Source organism: Cyprinodon tularosa, unplaced genomic scaffold, assembly GCF_016077235.1.
Source record: "Cyprinodon tularosa strain WSP-4 unplaced genomic scaffold, ASM1607723v1 ctg226, whole genome shotgun sequence".
Taxonomy (NCBI): Eukaryota; Metazoa; Chordata; class Actinopteri; order Cyprinodontiformes; family Cyprinodontidae; genus Cyprinodon; species Cyprinodon tularosa.
The window spans coordinates 721,375-743,535 of NW_024038844.1; the positions used below are offsets into that span (position 1 = coordinate 721,375).

The 22,161-nt window shown below is 39.4% G+C and overlaps 1 protein-coding gene across 2 annotated transcripts in view; it reads right to left on the minus strand.

Moving 5' to 3' along the window:
- The window catches only part of helz (helicase with zinc finger), a 99,443-nt gene that overhangs the window by 38,401 nt on the left and 38,881 nt on the right, over positions 1–22,161 (minus strand). For both annotated transcript variants that reach the window (XM_038286480.1, XM_038286479.1), the window contains exons 16-18: positions 16,015–16,194; positions 7,398–7,499; positions 5,911–6,089 (exon numbers count right to left, since the gene is read on the minus strand). In XM_038286480.1, the coding sequence (XP_038142408.1) occupies positions 5,911–6,089; positions 7,398–7,499; positions 16,015–16,194 (461 nt within the window). The remainder of the gene's footprint in view (positions 1–5,910; positions 6,090–7,397; positions 7,500–16,014; positions 16,195–22,161) is intronic.

Here is a 22,161-nt window from a genome sequence, read left to right on the forward strand (position 1 = left end):
CAACTAACGATTATTTTTTTGATTAATAGAATAATCGATTGCAAAGTGTTCTTTAAAGAAGACTTTTTACTAAATTAAAATAAGGTGAAACTTTTTCAATTCAGGAGTTCTGGATAGAGCATATTGACATTTATCTTAAATGCAAACTGTTTATATATTTGTTTTTACATTTTTGGTATAATTACTGCTCTATGGGTTGCTCTGCCAGCTAAAGGCATGTTCTAGAGTGTCTACCCTCCAGTCAACGATTAATCGATTACTAAATTAGTTAACGATTAATCCGTTTAATTGTTTGTTTATAGCACTGGACTAAACTCCTCATCTGAATAGCACCCATTTAGCTGTGCTGCATTGAGAGGCAGCAGAACTTTCCCACTGGGTTTAGAAAGCAAGGATGTGATGATAGAAAAGTGGAGAGACTTTTGTAAAACATTTCAAAAAATATGGAAGAAAAAAAAATGGCAACAAGCATGGTTGTTTGGGAAAGCTTCATGAGTTGATGCACTTCATGGAGCCAAATTTATGTAACACAATATATATAGTTTGTATTTAAGACGCAACAAATATTTAGCCTTTCCTGCTATGAAAACATTCTCTTGATACAAGAGAAAATGGCTGATTATAAACTAATCCTTCGTATATTGATAATGTCTTTCAGCTTAATAATAATAATCTGTTAATCGATAACTTGCATCCTTAGTGCTGATAAGGACTGGATTAAGACTAAACTAAACTTCAACATAGTCAAAGAGTAGTAAAGAAATACAGGAGTTATATATTAAGTGCAATAAAAATACTAAACTAATAAGGACAGAGAGCACAGATAATGTTCTGTTACAAATATGTTTGCTCAAAGAAGCAGACAGAAGTGCGATGTTAAAAAAATGGGCAAATTAAACCTTTTAAAAAGCTATAAAAACAAAACTTGGATGGAAAATTTATTGCTGAGTATTTAGTAAAATCCTTCAAAAAAAAAACATTTCTTCTGTAACAATTAAAGTCTAAAAATCAACATAACTGAGAAAATAATGGTGTCAGTTACCTTTCACACATCATGTCATATGTGAGAGCTGTATCATATATGCAGATTTTAGTGGTATATACCTCAATAAGAAATGGGAGGAGACATGAAACAAAGACAGGCTTTCAGGAGTAACAAAAAATTACAGCTCATTTGAAATAAACTGCCAAATGGTGTCTAACTGTTTTAAAGCTGAATAAATTAACTAATCCTCAGTTCTTAAGGCTGGGATTTCTGTGCTTGTTTAGATAATCAAAACAAACTGATTGGAGCATCCATGATAGTTAAGGAAGTCTATAAATTATGGATACTATATGGTAAACTTATTGACTTTTATTTGGATCTAAATGATGCTCCATGGGCAAAAATGTTAAGAAGACTTGAACATTGCATAGCATGTTCAAAAGATTGTTACAGAGAGAACCTAAATTATTTAAAAGGAAAAGCAGGCAGATTCTCCATGGTGAAAAATCGCTGCACAGTGGAATATGTACATGAAGGTAAATATTTGGAATTAAATCTCAATCCCTTCATAACAAGTTGGATATTGGAGAATCCTGTGGGACAGGAGTAAAGTCGGTTCTGTAAATAAAGATCTGAGGATTCTGCTTGCTAGTTTAGGGCTAAAGTAGCTACCAGAATCTCAATTAAAAAACTAAATTAAAAAATTTCGGAAATTTTAAACCTGTAAGGGACAAGGCAAATTTACCAGGAGAAAATTAACTGATTACCGTATTTTCACGACTATAAGGCGCTCTTAAACGTCTTTTTTTCCCTCAAAATGTGCGGTGCGCCCTATGGTGCGGTGCGCCCTATGTGTGTTGTAACTGCTACTTTTGAGACCACCTCATTGAGGAGATGATGAAAGAGTGGCTGAATGTAAGGGACCAGGTGTTTTTTTTCCACTCATCACCATTGCTGTTAATATGTAACTCCATGCGTGCCCATCTCACAGCTGATGTGAAAAACATGGGGAAACAAATTAACGCTGTGCTCGCTGTTCAACCACTCGACATTGGTGTGAACCGGACCCAGCAGGTGCAGCAGAAGCAGCGAGTTTACATGCAAAGTCAATGGTTGACGCGCGTATAGGTGCAGCAAAAGGTCCCGCAGCGCGTTTTGAGCAGCAGGCGCTGCGTCGGGAGCGTTTAAGCATCTGACGCACCGCCAACGCGCTGCTGCAGCTCGAGATGGAAAAATTTAAGTTTTGCTGCTGGACGCGCCGCATCAACCAATCAGAGAAGCTGATCTGGGAGCTGACAGTGAGACAGACACAGCGCTCTGATGACATATGATATTAAATGAAAAAGGCTGGATGGATGAGGAGATGATGAAAGCGTGGCTGAGGCAGGTGTATGTGAGGAGACTAGGTGGTTTTTTCCACGCATCACCATCGCTGCGTGCCCATCTCACAGCCGATGTGAAAAAAAGGTGAATCAAATGAACGCTGTGCTCGCCGTTATCCCGGGGGTCTGACAAAGGAACTTCAACCGCTCGACATCGGAGTGAAGCGGCCGTTCAAAGTAAGGCTGCGAGCGGCGTGGGAGCGATGGATGACCGACAGAGACGACAGTTTCAGGATAAGTGGAAGGCAGCGCCGGGCAAGTTACGCCACCGTTTGCGGATGGATTGTAGATGCTTGGACTAACGTGTCTGCTGGCTCTGTTGTTCCAGCTTTTGCAAAAGCCGGCATTATTTCTGAGGAGCTGCGCTGCACGGAAAGTGACTCTGACAGCGAAATAGGGGAAATTGGCATGTCTGATTTAGCGCAGCTGTTTAATTCAGAAACAGAGGATGATGACTTTGATGGGTTTGATTAATACTTTGTAATAAATACACGAATAAAGCACAATCATACTCAGTTTTGCTCCCGCTCTATTTTTCTACCTGAAAACTTAATTCAACAGCAGCCTCTGGGCCGGGTCTCCTCCTCTTCACCGCGGTGGCTGGCAGGTGTTTTTTCATCTAAATAATCTAAATCTTGCAGCTATATTTGCTGTGATCAGTGGGAATAAAGTAGTTTTAATATGTTTTTAAGTGAGAAAGTCCACCTGAAAACTTAATAATTGCAGTCAGTTCATCCAGATTATCTATTTCTGTCGGAGGCGCTCAGACCCCCACATACCAGCGGTGCACCGACAGTAGAAATCCCTTCATCAGCAACCTCTAGGCTGGGCAGCCTCCGGGTTAACGCAGTGGCTGGCAGGTGTTTTTCATCTAAATAATTTAAACTGCAGGCACCAGGATACCGGTAATAAAAGCGAACATATTCCGTCGGCAGGTTTCAGGATTTTAAGTTAATTTAGGAGTAATCACAGCGCTGTGTCATCTGCGATGTGTCTGTCTCATGGCCAGCTGCCAGGTTTGATTAATACTTTGTAATAAATACATGAATAAAGCACAGTCATACTCAGTTTTGCCCCCGCTGTATTTTTAAATATGCAGTAGAGCTATTTAAAGGTAGTAGAGGACATGTACCTGTATATAAAAAACGCGCCCTATAGTCTGGTGCGCCTTATGTGTGTGTTAAATACAGAAATGGCACAATAACTGAGACTGCGCCTTTTAGTACGGTGCGCCTTATGGTCGTGAAAATACGGTAAAAATTTAAATCAAACATGTCCAATAGATTTGTTATAGAATTTAAACAAGGTGAAGCTCAAACTATAATTCAATTAGGTTGATTTATATGGTGCCAATTCACGACACATACAACTATAGTTATAGTGTTGTAGATATATAAACATATATAAACCTCCAACACACATCCCCACTATTAGCCTTGCCCCTCACTTGGCACTGACCACTTTGATGGTTTTTAAAGATCAAGTTGAACTTTAGATGAAACAGAATAATTACTCTGGACTTCTATGACATAAAAAAAAGGTTTAAGCCTTTTTTTTGGATGGTTAAATGTAACCAAATAGATTTTTAGTTCAGCAAACTAAGAAAGCCTAAAAATAACTAATTATTTGCAAGTTGACTTCTTATAATCCAGGAAAAAAAATAGTTCTATAGTTTTTATAGTTTTTTCTATAGTTCAGGTAAGAAAATATAATTTTTCTGTTCTTTTAAAGTGGTACAAGGGAATACAGGATATTGTGAAGTAACATTTATGAAAATAACGGTTATTATCAGCTTTTGGCTAAAAGACACAAAACTTAGGGTCGAACTTCACCAAGCAATCAGTCTTTATCTGTTTCTGTTTGAGCAAATATCGATCTTCCAATCCTAGCAAATGAGAACTCCACTTTAGGCTCAAACCAGAAATTAAGCTGTTTAAGCTGAACAGAGCATAAACAGAGTTCTGGTGTTTGTTCATTATCGTGCTTTTATTTGACTGGGGATGCAGAGACAAAGATGGAACACGCAATAAAAATTGCGGATTGAAATTGGAGCTGCATATCATATTGAAAAGCAATTATGCAAAACAAATTTTGGCCTGAACTGAATTGGAAAATACTGCTTTAGTTTAACATGTAGTGGGAGGTTGTATGGCAAATAAAATACATGGTAATGATGTACCTGGCCTGTTCAAATGGACCATATGCATTAAATATGAGGCATAATCTATAGGCCAGGAATCTAAAACCTAGGATGATGGATTAAAAACTAACAAAATGAAAGTAAGTGAATCACACTTTAAGTTATGATGCCAATTTTCATTTGCGTGTTTACTTAAGCCGAGGCCCAAATTTCAAAAAACTTAAATGTTGTTTAAAATGCATGTATTTCATATAGTAGATAGAATTCATATTATATATAACTGCAATAATCTTAGCATACATTATCCTCTAAGCCATGAAGATAAGAAAGAAGAAAAAGGAGAAGTCTGTTTGCGTTAGGAGATCTGTTATTGTTACTTAGAAGACCTGCTGTCCCTTTACTGCCTCGTTTCCTGTTGATTTTCATCACCATCAAACGCCAGTAGAGCAGGAGAGAAGCAACATGGGGAGGAGGGCTAATGATGTGCAATACATTAGAAACAAGCAGATGGTGTACCCAAGCAAGAGAAGAAGCCCCCTTCCTCGACACATTAGTGCCAGTTATTAGCCTGTGCCGACAAATCGGTTTGTTTTCCATGAATTTGGCTCAACTTAAAAGAATTTCAACCCCAATCTTAACAGAGCTCTCCTCCCATAGCTAACTGTCAGAGTGACAATAATAGGCAATAATAAAGGACTAGTGAATAAAAAATGAATATGTAAAAAGACATATTGACAAAATCTACTATTCCATATGTAGAGAACAATATGTACAGGAAAATATGATGACCTTTAATGCAGAGTAGAAAACACAACACAAGATCTAAACCTGAAGAATATTTGAACCCTACTGATGTGGGTTTCTTTCAGGTTGTTTTCAGCTCCCCTGGTCGACCTAACTATACCAGATGATTTAGTGTTTTTGGAGGCTGATGGACTTTTGCATTGTGGTTGGAAAATTGAATTTCTCTTATTTCATATTTTAATTTATGCTATTTACTCACAATAAAAGTTTTCACTCAGTCCGTTTCACCTGCAAAGCCACACAATTCTCCAACGTGAGGATGTCTGTAGATCAAACATAGCTTCTTCCCAGAACAAGCCATATTCTTTCTCAGGGTTTATTCATAACATGTTACTGTTAACCCAAGTGTCTGTAATTTGTTTTGACTCTGACTACTTTCCATTGTTGCAAGTAAGGGGGAACGACTGTGCCCAGGCAGAACGGGGCTGAATACTGTGCCATAAGGGCTGTATGATGAATTGTTCTCTCTTTACAAAGATGAAAATAAAGTGCCGACTGTGTGAAATCCATCAGTCTCCATTTATTTAACTAGGGGGAATACTTTTTTCCCCACTAGAGCATTAAACAAACAACTGAACCTTTATCAAAAGGGTACCCACCAGGGTCCAAATCCAGCTGGCAGAGGTACTGGGAAGTGCTGAGGGTGACCACAACAACACGGTGCCTGAGGATGTCCTCCCTTGTGGGCATCTGGAAAGTGACCTGTGTGCTGGAGATGAGACAGTACTGCTGGACCACCGGGTGGACGGTCTTCACCCAGCGGTTCCTGAAGTATACCCTGGGAGGACGAAAGAAGGCGGAAAGATGAAGCTAAATAGCTAAATCAACAACTCAAGAGATACAATGAATAAAAACATAACTTTTTTATTTTATATTGGACGTTTTGTTGTGCTTGTGGTACAGAGTTCACAGTTACAAACACTGTAGGATTGGTTTCTGGGAGGTCAATATTAAGCAAATTCTTAACTTAAACTTTAATAGAATCAATAAAAATACTTTATCAAGCAAATAAACACTGTATCTTGTTAAAGTTCAGGCATTTCTTAGGTCTCTCTTAAAAATCCCTGTTGTTGGGATTTTTTTTTTTTTGATTGTTTGTTTTTACCAGTCACCAATGGAGGGTAAGAAATGGTGTGGTGTTGTTGCCTTAGGTTGGTTCACAGAACAGAAGAGATCTTGTGTTTACATCCCAAAGGCCAGTAAATATCTACTAGTCTCTGCTTTGGGCTGAAAATAAAACAGGTATCTAATAGAGTTAGCCACACTGTTGCATCACTTTGACTTCGGGCTTTTCAATAACTATAATTTAGATCAAATAGATTGATGAAGTGCCACACTGATCAACTGTGGCAATAAAAGTCGGGTACAGAGGCCACAGTGGAAATAACTTCAGTGGGTGTTGACATCAAATAGAAAAGATTAAAGACTCCTTTTCCACCCTGGACCTGATCTAAAATGTGTTCTTTTAAAGCTTATTAAAGTTTACAGCAACTTTGAATGACCGGTCAATAGAACTAAAGTCGGATCTTTTTCCAGACAATCTAAGCACAATATAGTCATGCTGCATCCATTACGTGTTTAAAATGCAGTCAGCTGCTCTTCCAATTACGTTAGCAACACTAAACACTGACATAACGCAACAATAATTGTTCAAATTTTAACTCTATATCCATTTGTCTTTGTTTTAAACTACTAGTAACACCATGCTTCACAATTATGTAAAGATTATGTCTCCGCTCACATCGGAAGGGAAAGAAAACATGTTTTATGAACGATTCTTTTAAGTCCTAAGAAATCAGACGATTTTCATGTGATCGTGTGATTATACTGCTGTGGTGTACACATGATTTTAAAAATATGATTGCTTCTGTCACAGTATAATATTCCTTCCCAGTCAATTTAATGAGAAGACCCGTCCAATACATAAATATGGCCAAGGTAACTAGTTATCAGGGGCAGCTAAATACAGATATTCACCTGTGCATTCATAATTCATAAAAAAAACAGTTGCATTATTGCAAGCTAATAAATGCATGCATACCCTCTTGCATGCTAATAAAAAAAACAAAGAGTAATGTCACATTACCTGAGAGGTCTGGCGTGATCATTGCCTGCTTCGACATAAGGATGAAGATAGTCTTTAATGTAAAGGTCAGCAGCGCTGTTGGAGTGAGTGCAGATCAGGACCCTGTAGATATAAGAGACAAACAGTTATCTATTGTGTAGCACAGTTTATGGGTCAAGATATGTGTAAAAGAGACACTGTAGCAAAAAAAGAAAAAAATATGTTGATGTAATTATGAAATTAAATTTAAGCAGCAAAACAAAATACTAAAAAAAACAACATAATTCTTTCATTTCTGATCTTCAACCTCAGAAACATCACAAATGTAGAGACAAAAACAACTCTGACTTTAGGATAACTTGCCGGGTCAAAAATCTATCACTGCGTCTGCAAATTCAAGGAGAATTCCGGTTTTTAACACTTTTAGCCCATTTTCTGTAGTTTCCAGGATGAAATCGAATGATCGACACCAAAATTTTGACAATTGGTCCTGTCTCTGCTTTTTGGCTCATGCAGAATCACCCCCTGGCTGCTTCAGAATGGCTTCCATTGTGCATGTCCGATAATGTCCTTAAAACAACCTTAAACGTTCTTTTTTTCAAATATGCTACTCACCGGGTCGTCAGCGCTGTTCAATGACGTTCCAAAAAAAGTTTTGTGAAGAAAAACCGTTCCTGTCTTGTTTTATTTAGCATTTTGTAAATCCCAGAACTATTTTTTCCGATACATCACAACCGCTTATAAACTTCCGCTTCCCGTTCGAATCTGAAGCGTTGCACACTCCAGACCACTAGTTGGCGACGGTATCCTCTACCGTCAAACTCAAAGTCCAATATGTCCTCCTCAAGAATCCACCTTTCGTATTCCATTTTCAGAGTTTTTAAAGTGTTTAACAGAGACGTTAGCACCTCGACGTCGGAGTACACAGAGTGAAGCATAAACACTTGGGCCTTGCGAAAAGACTACAACTAAGTGTAAACAGGCCCCATTTCCGTTTCCGGTGGCGGAGGGATATTGACTATTCCAACAGGATTTACAAAATGCTAAATAAAACACTACAGGAACGTTTTTTCTTTACGAAACTTTTTTTGGAACGTCATTGAACAGCGCTGACGACCCGGTGAGTAGCATATTTTAAAAAAAGAACGTTTAAGGTTGTTTTAAGGACATTATCGGACATGCACAATGGAAGCCATTCTGAAGCAGCCAGGGGGGATTCTGCATGAGCCAAAAAGCAGAGACAGGACCAATTGTCAAAATTTTGGTGTCGATCATTCGATTTCATCCTGGACACTACAGAAAATGGGCTAAAAGTGTTAAAAACCGGAATTCTCCTTTCAGGTAATAGAAAAGTCAGGCGTATTGCTTCTAAAAACAGTTCCTCAGTGTCAAAGATGATGAAATATTGACCATCAGTACTTGAGGGGTAAAGAAGGCAAAACAACACATCGGAAATCTAACCTAAAATATTTCCAAATAGAATACATCTAAAGAAAATTTATTTTGATGAGAGACTCGGCAAAACCAGTCTGCAGTTATACAAACATGGCTAAATAGTAGAAATGGGCATTTAATTCAACATGTATCATCATCGTAATAGTCTTTATTGACATACCGTATTTTCACGACTATAAGGCGCACATAAACGTCTTTTTTTTCCCTCAAAATGTGCGGTGCGCCCTTTGGTGCGGTGCGCCCTATCTGTGTTGTAACTGCGACTTTTGAGACCACCTCATTGAGGAGATAATAAAAGAGTGCCTGAGGGAGGTGAATGTAAAGAGACCAGGTGGTTTTTTTCCACTCATCACCATCGCTGTTAATCTGTGACTCCATGCGTGCCCATCTCACAGCTGATGTGAAAAACATGGTGAAACAAATGAATGCTGTGCTTGCTGTTATTCAACCGCTTGACATCGGGGTGAACCGGACCCAGCAGGTGCAGCAGAAACAGCGAGTTTACATGCAAAGTCAATGGTTGACGCGCGTATAGGCGCAGCAAAAGGTCCCGCAGCGCGTTTTTAGCAGCAGGCGCAGCGCGTCGGGAGCGTTTAAGTATCTGACGCGCAAATGAAAAGGGCTGGATGGATGAGGAGATGATGAAAGAGTGGCTGAGGCAGGTGTATGTGAGGAGACCAGGTGGTTTTTTCCACGCATCACCATCTCTGTTAATCTGTGACTCCATGCGTGCCCATCTCACAGGTGATGTGAAAAACATGGTGAAACAAATAAACGCTGTGCTCGCCGTTATCCCGGGAGGTCTGACAAAGGAACTTCCACCGCTCGACATCGGTGTGAAGCGGCCGTTCAAAGTAAGGCTGCGAGCGGCGTGGGAGCGATGGATGACCGACGGAGACCACCGTTTCAGGATAAGTGGAAGGCAGCGCTGGGCAAGTTACGCCACCGTTTGCGGATGGATTGTAGATGCTTGGACTTACGCGTCTGCTGGCACTGTTGTTCAAGCTTTCGCAAAAGCCGGCATTATTTCTGAGGAGCCGCGCGGCACGGAAAGTGACTGACAGCGAAGAAGGGGAAATTGGCATGTCTGATTTAGCGCAGCTGTTTAATTCAGAAACAGAGGATGATGACTTCGATGGGTTTGATTAATACTTTGTAATAAATACTTGAATAAAGCACAATCAGACTCAGATTTGCTCCCGCTCTATTTTTCTACCTGAAAACTTAATTCAACAGCAGCCTCTGGGCCGGGTCTCCTCCTCTTCACCGCGGTGGCTGGCAGGTGTTTTTTCATCTAAATAATCTAAATCTTGCAACTATATTTGCTGTGATCAGTGGGAATAAAGTAGTTTTAATATGTTTTTAAGTGAGAAAGTCCACCTGAAAACTTAATAATTGCAGTCAGTTCATCCAGATTATCTATTTCTGTCGGAGGCGCTCAGACCCCCACATACCAGCGGTACACCGACAGTAGAAATCCCTTCAACAGCAGCCTCTGGGCCGGGTAGCCTCCGGGTTCACCGCGGCGGCTGGTAGGTGTTTTTCATCTAAATAATTTAAACTGCAGGCACCAGGATACCGGTAATAAAAGCGAACATATTCCGTCGGCAGGTTTCAGGATTTTAAGTTAATTTAGGAGTAATCACAGCGCTGTGTCATCTGCGATGTGTCTGTCTCATGGCCAGCTGCCAGGTTTGATTAATACTTTGTAATAAATACATGAATAAAGCACAGTCATACTCAGTTTTGCTCCCGCTTTATTTTTAAATACGCAGTAGAGGTATTTAAACTAGGGCTGCAACAACGAATCGATAAAATCGATAAAAATCGACTTTTAAAAGCGTTGGCAACGAATTTCATCATCGATTAGTTGTGTCGCGCGATTATTGCGTCATCCGCCGCGCCGTCATCACTGCCTCTTGACTGAAAGAGGAAGAAAAAAAAATATGGCAGAGCGAGTCAGCGCCGCAGGTGCAGTGTTGCCAACTCAGCGACTTTTCAGACCCCTCCAGCGACTATTTTTCAAAAAAGCGACTAGCGACAAATCTGGCGACTTTTTTCGGTGTCACTGGCGGCTTTTAGAGACTCTTACGTGAAAGCATGTATCGTTCCTACTCTGCCGTGGGGCGCCTCCCCCACCCCAAACCGCGTTTTCCCGCAGGAGTCCCTCTCAGCGCTGCAGTCAGAGCCTCAGCGTCCAGACTGCAAATGAAGCGCGCATGCACCGGGATTGACGGCGCAAATTGATCACAATAATTAAAATAGCCTGCGCTTTGTAAAGCGAAAAAAGTGATAACATGCAACTTTTTTCAAAAGAAATTAACATGGCACGGAACCACCATGTTTGTTTGGTTTTAAAGTGGGGAAACGTTACGTTAGTTTCTCAGGTAGCTCACCTGATGCTTTCCTTACCTTGTTAGTAGGTTACAGACAGTGATACGGTTGGCTACTTATTTTACTTTTAATTTCATTTGAATTAGCTTAAGCAGCGTTTACATTTACTTTATAAATAAATTAACTTGCAAATAATGAGGGCAAGGCTTTTAAAGTTTAAATCTTCTGGCAAAGATAAAGTAAAGAAGATCCTGCAATTTATGGAAGTAAAGCAGAATAAAATCCAGCAAAATCAGTAATATGTAAATTAATTATCTGCAACATTCCCATGTAAATTGGAGTCTTTGGAGGATGCGTTTTTTAGCACCCCTAGTTCTCTCATTTTTATTCCAAATACAATTTATAATTTGAATCACATGGCTATTTTTATCTCTATGGTTCAGTATTTTCTCAAGTAGCAACTTTAACTGCTGTACTTTCCTGTCTTAAAAGGCAGAACTCTTCTAGTCTAAAAAAACTCATTTGTTGAAATGGGGGGGCCTATTGTTTGAACCCCTTAGGGGCTTTAAAAACAAAAATGTCTTTTTTTGCGCTTTATGAAACAAAGTACCCTATATTTTGTGGATGTACAGCTACATTTCTCATGTAAGTTTGCGTAGTTTTAACACAAACATTTATTTTTCATATCGCACCAGTACAGTTAATGAGCAACCTGTACTTGTGTGCTTGTTTGTTCTGTCTAAAATGTTTATTTTGGAATAAAGAGGTTAATATAAAAAATATTTTTTGTCCGATTCATCGATTAATCGAAAAAATAATCGTCCGATTCATCGATTTTTAAAATAATCGTTAGTTGCAGCCCTAATTTAAACGTAGTAGAGGACATGTACCTGTATATAAAAAACGCGCCCTATAGTCCGGTGCGCCTTATGTGTGTGTTAAATACAGAAATGGGACACATAACTGAGACTGCACCTTTTAGTACGGTGCATCTTATGGTCGTGAAAATACGGTAAGTATTTATCATGAAGTTAATCCATTCTCTATTTCAATACAGAAATTAACATCAAAGTCTTTAAAAGCCAGATGGATGATAAAAAAAATAAGATGAAATGCAGTTATTGTGCTCTATTTACGGATAAAACTGCACTAATTATATTAATGGGATTTAAAAGCAGCTTATCTTATACTATCTTATGTCATTCCTTGTTCCTTTTTTCTGGGATTTGACTGCAACATCATTTAGACCCACCAACGATCTGGGGCCAAGAATACTTCAGGGGATATAGCAATAAATGTCACATTCCCACATTTAAAGGTATAGAGGACAATCTTTTATTTCCAGGTGGATCATCTAAATAAGTGGTCCTCCTATTTGTCAATCATCCTGGTGATATGTTTATGTAAGGCCATCCTACGTGCTCGTCCAGTTAGCTATCTTTTTCTGAGCATGCGCACTTTCAGGCGTATATCTGTGGTGAGCTACGGGTTCAGCCAGTCACTGAAGCTCACCTTTCTCAATGCGGTTCTTAAAAAATGACCAAGGGTTGTAAGAGAAAAGGTGTTTATAAAGTGCATGAGAAGAAAGGCCTCAGAAGAGGCAGAAATATCCCATAATGCTTTGCGCGAAGAGCTCTCCTCACAAAGCATTATGGGATTTGCCGTCACAGCAGCCCGCTGTCGCTACCAGACAGCGGTGACTAATAACAGAGATGGCGCAGGCACCACACGGTGGAGGAGGAGTTATGTGACCAACGGGGAGCAAAAAGCAGTGACCATCTGTCTGAACGGGTCGTTAGCAGAGTTCTCTATAAAGTCCACTATATAGTCCCCGCTCTACATAGTGATTGAGGGATTTGGGGTTTAGGGTGGACATGCGGACACAGTAAGCTTGTATGAGCTATGAGAACAGTAACTTTAAAACAGAGCGTGCACGACGAGAAATGGGCTTGTGCACGCTCTCGAATGCGCATCAAGTGGAGAGGGCGGGTCTTTTAAAAAATTCAGAGAAAATCCTCCACAATACCTTTAAAAGTAGAGTTGCGTTTTTGATTCTTCTATTTGAATACAGATATGAACATCAAAGTCTTTACAAACAAGATGAATGATAAAAATAGTACAATAAATGCAGTTATTGTGCTCTAATCAGGGATAAAACTGGACTAATTATTTTAATGGGATCTTATTTTATATTATGTTTATCTGGGATTTGACTACAGCATCACACAGACACACCGACGACCTGTAGCCAAGAATACTTGAGTGGATACAGTGAGTCTACATACTAAATGAAAATAAAAATATCTGCTGGTTACAGAACTGTCAGCTTTAGATAAACATGCTGCTGCTTTTCAGGATAGTTTTAAAACTTATCTTTCATATTTTCTAAATGAGACCGCAGCGATCATCAGAATCGAATATAAAAAAAATATATAGAAAACACTGTAATAAAATAGCTGGTGAATCGGTGTATCCTGGTTCTCTACAGAGATTTCAGGTTCAAGTCATGCAATGCTTCCAGCTCCATGATCATGCAATCCTTCAGCTCAGCATATATCAACCAGATGTCCCAGTTAGTGTGGGACAGTCCTGCATTTTTTTACTTCTGTTCCACCATGTCTAGGTCAAGTAAAACAAAATAAACTTATAATTGAAAAATATTCACAGGCGCTTTTTCTACATGGGAAGAAAGCAGAGCTGTACCAGTGTCCCACATCATGACCAATCTGCACATGATGCTCTTAAAGACTACAGAACAGCTTATAACTGGGCAAGGCAGTCAAAGGTGACTCTTTGATTGCCTTTTGTGGTTTTTTATTTGATAAGAGGGGTTGAGTGATGTAAAGCAACACGGTAAAAGTGAGTTACAAAAAACTACAGCTGAAAAAGCAACATCTGTCCCTCATAAGCATTTTAATTGTTCCACATTGGTTTCTAAGGATGAAATAATCAGCATCAGTCTTTAAACAATCTGTAACGGTCGATTAGTAACACATATAAATGTAATTGTATATGAAAAATTATGAATGGGAAATTTCTATAATTTTGTACTTTGTCTTAGTTGCTGCTGTAGGTCAGTTAATCTTTTAGCAAATGGTATCTTTTAAAGTGTGTGTACCATTACTGTGGTTAACAATGAGATAACCAAGTAAGTTGGCAATCATTTCTTAATCCTGATTAATCCAGATAATTGGATTCAGCCCTGGTATAAAGACAAGTTGGGAATAATAGAAGCCAGTGTATTTCATTTGGGGCCATAAACACCATATTCACCTTCCTGCAGACGTTTCAAACTTCACTGAAGCCTCAGAAGCAGCAGAGTAAGAATAATGCACTAATGGTGCCTAAAGACAGCACTGTCATTTACAGTACATCAATATTAAACGGTACGGACAGCTCTATAAGGAGGCATCTTAACACAGTGACATACATCAAGTACGCCCAGAGGAACATTTTACAAACCATATGATGGGGGAGGGGTAGACCTCGCCTCTTGTAGTAAGAGGAGTCGCATTCTCTTGTCTTTGCTTTTAAAACATCCATAATTCATCACAGACCTGAATTTGAATGCATTCAGAGTGAAATCCCTAATAAATATTGAAGAACTACCCTTTCCGTTGCCATTTTCTTGCATCCAAACACACACTTCCTGTTATCTTATTAAAAAACAAAATGTAAGCCTTTGTAAGGGGGCGACTGTCCAAGATATTGCATTCATTTTTCATAAAGACTGGGGAACCATTTACCTGACGGCGCTACATCGGTTTCTTTCCAACTCAAGTAACCGTAGAATTTCCTGTGGGTAGCTGCACATGGAGCAGCGGCTCCATAATGAAGAAAAATGTCAGCAGAGAAACTTGTGCAATGTTATATTGTTGTATGTCACCGTGGGGCCTGTAGAAGTGACAAAACCTGACTGACTAGCTCACGCCGCACATCGACTTCCATGCAGGGCCAGCAAGTAAACTTCAAACAAACTAACCATGTGCACAAATGATGCAGATTTATCCAAATGGTCTGTGTGCCTTCCCTTTAAGTGACAGAATATCTGACGCTACTAAACAAAGCCAATCATTCAGCACTAAGATGCATCCGGTTTAGTGAACAACGCTCCCGCCATATCTCATTTATCAACTGACCCTCTTCACGTCCCAAGTTCCAGATAACTTCTTAGCCCAGATGGATAAAAAACTTTCCAAAAATCATATTATAGAGTCTTTGAAATGTCAAACATACTTTTTTTCTTTTCATCTGTTAAAGATAGCCTCAAGTCTTTCCAGGTATGGGATGAAGCCTACCTGCTTTGCCCATTTAGAGACAGAGATTTTTTTCCTAGTTATAAAATATCTCATTCCTTGGTCAGACTGAAAAGGGAATAAGTTGGAACTCAAACTACTGAAACATGTCCTGTATTCATTATTGGATTTAAGTCTGGGCCTTTTTAACATCTGAAAATGCTTGGATCTAACAGTGAAAACAACAATGTTAGAAAATTCAGATTTATGGTCTTGCTGGGGAGTGAACCTACACAAATGTGAGGTTTTCCACCAGGATTGCCATGTACAAAGTTCCAACCTAAAGGAAAAAGAAATTCAGCATGATGTTGCCACCACGGTGTTTAAACTAATAGTTGCTTCTGCGGATTTTCCTAATTGAGCTGTGTGAGTCTGCAGCTTGGACGTTTCTTGACCAAATATCTTTTAAATGACAAACTGATCAGTGCTTCAGTGGGATTTGTTCATTAATGAAAAATCCAAATTTGAAGGTGAATTTTTCACACTGGTCAAAAGTTGAATGAATCACATCAATGAAAACAATTTAAAACAGAAGACATAACACATGAACGTACCTGCTGTTGTCCTGGCGAAGAATGTGTTTGACAGCCTGTGCCAGGGTGAAGGTCTTGCCAGTACCATAAGGCCCAATGATGAGGATTGGAGGAAGAGAGACGGAGATGGGTGTGGTGATGGCCAGGATGGCCTCTTTCTGCTTGGCATTCAGACGGGGGTCCAGCTGCTCATCCCACTGCCTGAAAAGAGACATTTTTTTTAGAAAAATAGAAAAACTACTTTAACCTTTTGTCTAAAATTGTTGACCAACATTCCAACACCTTAGGATAAAGAGTATTTTTTATGTGTAAGACACTTTATTTACTTGTGTCAGGACACTCACACATAACAGGGAATACATCTTCAAACTAAATCAAGTACCTAATCAAGTACCTACCGTATTTTCACGACTATAAGGCGCACTTAAACGTCTTTTTTTCCCCTCAAAATGTGCAGTGCGCCCTATGGTGCGGTGCGCCCTATGTGTGTTGTAACTGCGACTTTTGAGACCACCTCATTGAGGAGATGATGAAAGAGTGGCTGAATGTAAGGAGACCAGGTGTTTTTTTTTTCCACTCATCACCATCGCTGTTAATATGTAACTCCATGCGTGCCCATCTCACAGCTGATGTGAAAAACATGGGGAAACAAATTAACCCTGTGCTCGCTGTTCAACCGCTCGACATCGGTGTGAACCGGACCCAGCAGGTGCAGCAGAAGCAGCGAGTTTACATGCAAAGTAAATGGTTGACGCGCGTATAGGTGCAGCAAAAGGTCCTGCAGCGCGTTTTGAGCAGAAGGAGCATTTAAGCATCTGCCAACGCGCTGCTGCTGCTCGAGATGGAAAAATTGAAGTTTTGCTGCTGGACGCGCCGCATCAACCAATCAGAGAAGCTGATCTGGGAGCTGACAGCGAGACAGACACACCGCTCTGATGACATATGATATTAACGCAAATGGAAAAGGCTGGATGGATGAAGAGATGATGAAAGCGTAGCTGAGGGAGGTGTAGCCTATGTGAGGAGACCAGATGGTTTTTTCCACGCATCACCATCGCTGCGTGCCCATCTCACAGCCGATTTGAAAAAAAAGGTGAATCAAATGGATACTGTGCTCGCCGTTATCCCGGGGGGTCTGACAAAGGAGCTTCAACCGCTCGACATCAGTGTGAAGCGGCCGTTCAAAGTAAGGCTGCGAGCGGCGTGGGAGCGATGGATGGCCGACAGAGACCACAGTTTCAGGAAAAGTGGAAGGCAGCGCCGGGCAAGTTACGCCACAGTTTGCGGATGGATTGTAGATGGACTAACGTGTCTGCTGGCTCTGTTGTTCAAGCTTTCGCAAAAGCCGGCATTATTTCTGAGGAGCCGCGCTGCACGGAAAGTGACTGACAGCGAAATAGGGGAAATTGGCATGTCTGATTTAGCGCATCTGTTTTATTCAGAAACAGAGGATGATGACTTTGATGGGTTTGATTAATACTTTGTAATAAATACACGAATAAAGCACAATCATACTCAGTTTTGCTCCCGCTCTATTTTTCTACCTGAAAACTTAATTCAACAGCAGCCTCTGGGCGGGTCTCCTCCTCTTCAGCGCGGTGTCTGGCAGGTGTTTTTTCATCTAAATAATCTAAATCTTGCAGCTATATTTGCTGTGATCCCACTTTGATGTTTCTCCGAAACAGCTTTTTCTAGTTATCAAGTGGGAATGCTTATGCATTCCCACTTATTGTTGTTCACTTAAAATTTTTCTGACTCTAACTAGTCCCGCAGTTTTCCACCGATTTCAACAATTTTGGTATCAAAACGTTCAGCTCGTTCAGGAGAATTCTGCTATGTCTTTTGGTAAAGATATTTTTTGTAGTTTTCGCGATATTCAACTTTTTCTGCGATTTTTTTGTCCCATTGAAATGCATGTAGAATTCTTAGATTTCAGCAAACTTCAGCTAAAGCTTCATCGTCTTTGACCTTTAACTACTTCAGCATACTTTCAGCTAGAAACACCATTCAACTTTTAAAATGTTTCTGTGTCTTTCTGCTATTACTGTTTAACTCAGCTTTTTGCTAACTTTTACAGTTTTGCTTCAGTGAAGCTTCAAACTTTAAAAGAGAATTTTAAGATTTTCAGATTTATAATGGAAGTCTATGGACGGAATTCTTTAACTGCTAGAGTGCGTGCTCTAGCTTTTGAGCTGTTCTGGTTTTTCCGAACAAATTCTTCTCAGTCCCTCATTTTTAACTCAATTGAAATAAATTATGCATCAAAACGTAGGGATTTTTGTCAGGATTCAGGAAATATAACCCTCATTTGTGTGGCATTTATGGTTTTCCGACAGTTTGGCCCAGACCATGAAGAAGTCCACACTTCCCCAATAGAAATCCAATGAGAGACTTTCCAAAAATCACAGACAAAATCCAAAACGATACATATTTTCGTATCACTCTCATTTATTAACTATTTGATGTACTAACATGAAACTTGGTATACAACATCTTCAGACCCTTCTAGCACTCACATTGAAGGAATTTCTTCAATATCATTTATGGTTTAGCTGTTTAGCTGACTTGTTCAGGCATAGGAAAACGCTGATTCTGAGAAAAATCCTCAAACTCAGAAAATGCACATTTTTACATCGTCACCGTGGCCAAATAGTTTTTAGTAGAAATATGAAAGTTGGCACAGTCAAAGCCGAAGGATGGCTGACGCTCACGGTGAAAGAAGTTTTTGAATACCTAATACGGTTTTGGCTCACCGCTCGTTTGTTCGGAGGGAAAGTTTTGCTTTTGAGAGTTCTGCTCTACCATTGTGCTGCATGTTATTCAATGAGACCAGCAGGACCCTCAAACCTTCATATTCCTCCTTCCCATTAAGGTTGTGAATGAGCTACATCCATGAACGTTATCCCAATCTGAGACAAAGGATAGCTCTCGCTTAGACTGAAAGAATTTTTTAGATACCATTTACGGTTTGTCTTCAGCACTCGTTTGTTCGGAGCTGCTATTCCCATTCAAAAAAGCCTGAGAGGAAAGGAACGAAAGTGAAGCGCATGTCTCTCTGTCACTGACAGGCTCGTTAACGTCGTCAAGGTAACCGTGCTTCAAAGAGATTTTACCTCCACCACTTTAAACAGCACATTTTAATCTAATGGAGGGAGACAACACTGATTTAACATTAGGAAGTGGATACAATATGACTACTGGCCATGACCCTTCCCTTCACACGCAACCCTGATAGACTTTCAAAATAAGACTCCGGGGACCCTTCAAAATAAAAGCCCCTACATTAAACTCATATTTTTTTCCCAGCATATGGCTCAACATTATGACCCAAACTCAACCACATTTTTAAAAATGAGACTCTAGGGGTTTTTCAAAACACACCCCATAGCAAATTTCAAAATAAAAGCCTCCCACTGCCACTTCATCTCCTGTCCTAATAACAGTGGAAAAGAGTGATTTAATGATTGGAAAGTCATCAAGTATCATTGCTGGGTCTGACCCTTTTCTCAACACACAACCCTGCTAGACTTTCAAAATAAGACTCCAGTGACCCTACAAAATAAAAGCCTCTATGTTATACTCGTGCAGTAATTGATGCAAATGGCTCAGCATTATGACCCAAACTCTACCAGCTTGTTTCTATTAGACTCTAGGAACCTTTTCAAAACATACCCCAGAGTGAATTTCACAATAAAAGTCTCCCATTTACGCTCTAATACAGCATCTATTCACCCAATAACATGGAAAACCAGTGATTTCATATTTAGAAATGGATGCTATATCACTGCTGGGCATGACCCTTCCCTTGACACACATACATGATGGACTTTCGAAATAAGACTAAAGGAACTCTACAAAATAAAAGCCTCTTCCTTACACACACTCATTCATTGTGCCGTATGGCTCGTAGCTATGACCCAAACTCAACCAATTTCTTCAAAATACACTACCAAGGCCTGTTGACCACACACCTCAGTGCATATTTCTTAATCAGGTTCTAAGATTTACACTGTAATAAAGCATCTGCTAACCTCGTAACATGCAGCCTAAGTTTTTTTGATAAATTCAGCTCCTTAAGTGGTATTGGCTCTCTTTCTATAAGCTTCTTTCTCTATCCTTACTCTGCTTCTCATGGTCAGTCTTGCACATAGGTTTTTAGATTTTCAATCCTCTAAGGATGACACTGTTTTCTCTATGCTGATAAACCAACACATTTTAAATCATTTCAATTTTTTTTGCCAAGTCTTGACATTTCCACATATGATTTCAAAATGTTGATACTTATTCAATAGCATCTTCCTCTACATTTTATTTCCCATCATTAAGCTACTACTTTTTTCTTCAACCAGATAAGATTCAAGTTTTTCTTTTTAATTTCTTTTCTAATTCAGCTAATTTCATACTTTTCAGCCTATGTTGTGAACGTTGGCTTCATTCTGCTCTCTTTCTGGACAGGAATTAAGCTTTTCTGTTTGCTGCTAATTCATAACACGCCTGACATGTTTCTGGAAAGTAGGTGCCCCCCCTTAAAAATTTCTTTAGAACTTTTTCTAGAAACTTGGGAGACATTACATTTAGACCCTTCTAGTGACCACATTTAAGACATTTTTTGATATCATGTATGGTTTGGCTCTGCAGCTTTTAAGATGAGTCTGTTTCTGCCATTTTGCTGCCAAATGATTCTACCCTACAAAATCTTCAGATGATTCAAATGTTTTCTGCAGTTTGAAGTTTCTGAAGACTTCCTATCACATGTTCATATGTTCCTCAGTTAATTTGTGCTTCTTTTCATTCAGCAAAAGCATTCCCACTTTGATGTTTCTCCGAAACAGCTTTTTTGGGAATTCTTATGCATTCCCACTTATTGTTGTTCACTTCCGTACGTTTTTCTGACTCTAACTAGTCCTGCAGTTTTCAACCGATTTCAACAATTTTGGTATCAAAACGTTCAGCTTGTTCAGGAGAATTGTGCTATGTCTTTTGGTAAAGATATTTTTTGTAGTTTTCGCGATATTCAGCTTTTTCTGCGATTTTTGGCCCCATTGAAATGCATGTAGAATTCTTAGATTTCAGCAAAATTCAGCTAAAACTTCATCATCTTTGACCTTTAACTACTTCAGCATACTTTCAGCTAGAAACACCATTCAACTTTTAAAATGTTTCCGTATCTTTCTGCTATTACTGTTTAACTCAGCTTTTTGCTAACTTTTACAGTTTTGCTTCAGTGAAGCTTCAAACTTTAAAAGAAAATTTTAAGATTTTCAGATTTATAATGGAAGTCTATGGACGGAATTCTTCAACTGCTAGAGTGCGTGCTCTAGCTTTTGAGCTGTTCTGGTTTTTCCGAACAAATTCTTCTCACTCCCTCATTTTTCACTCAATTGAAATAAATTATACATCAAAACGTAGGGATTTTTGTCAGGATTCAGGAAATGTAACCCTCATTTGTGTGGCATTTACGGTTTTCCGACAGTTTGGCCCAGACCATGAAGAAGTCCACACTTCCCCAATAGAAATCCAATGAGAGACTTTCCAAAAATCACAGACAAAATCCAAAACGATACATATTTTCGTATCGCTCCCATTTCTAAACTGTTTGATGTACAAACATGAAACTTGGTATAGAACATCTTCAGACCCTTCTAGCACTCACATTGAAGGAATTTCTTCAATATCATTTATGGTTTAGCTGTTTAGCTGACTTGTTCGGGCATAGGAAAACGTAGATTCTGAGAAAAATCCTCAAACTCAGAAAAAACACATTTTTACATCGTCACCGTGGCCAAATAGTTTTTAGTAGAAACATGAAAGTTGGCACAGTCGAAGAAGAAGGATGGCTGACGCCCACGGTGAAAGAATTTTTTGAATACCTTTTACGGTTTTGGCTCACCGCTCGTTTGTTCGGAGGGAAAGTTTTGCTTTTGAGAGCTCTGCTCTACCATGGAGCTGCATGTTATTTAATGAGACCAGCAGGATTTCTCAAACCTTTATATTTCTCCTTCCCATTAAGGCTGTGAATGAGCTACAGCCATGAAAGTTACCCCAATTGGAGACAAAGGATAGCTGTCGCTTAGACTGAAAGAATTTTTTAGATACCATTTACGGTTTGTCTTCAGCACTCGTTTGTTCGGAGCTGATATTCCCATTCAAAAAAGCCTGAGAGGAAAG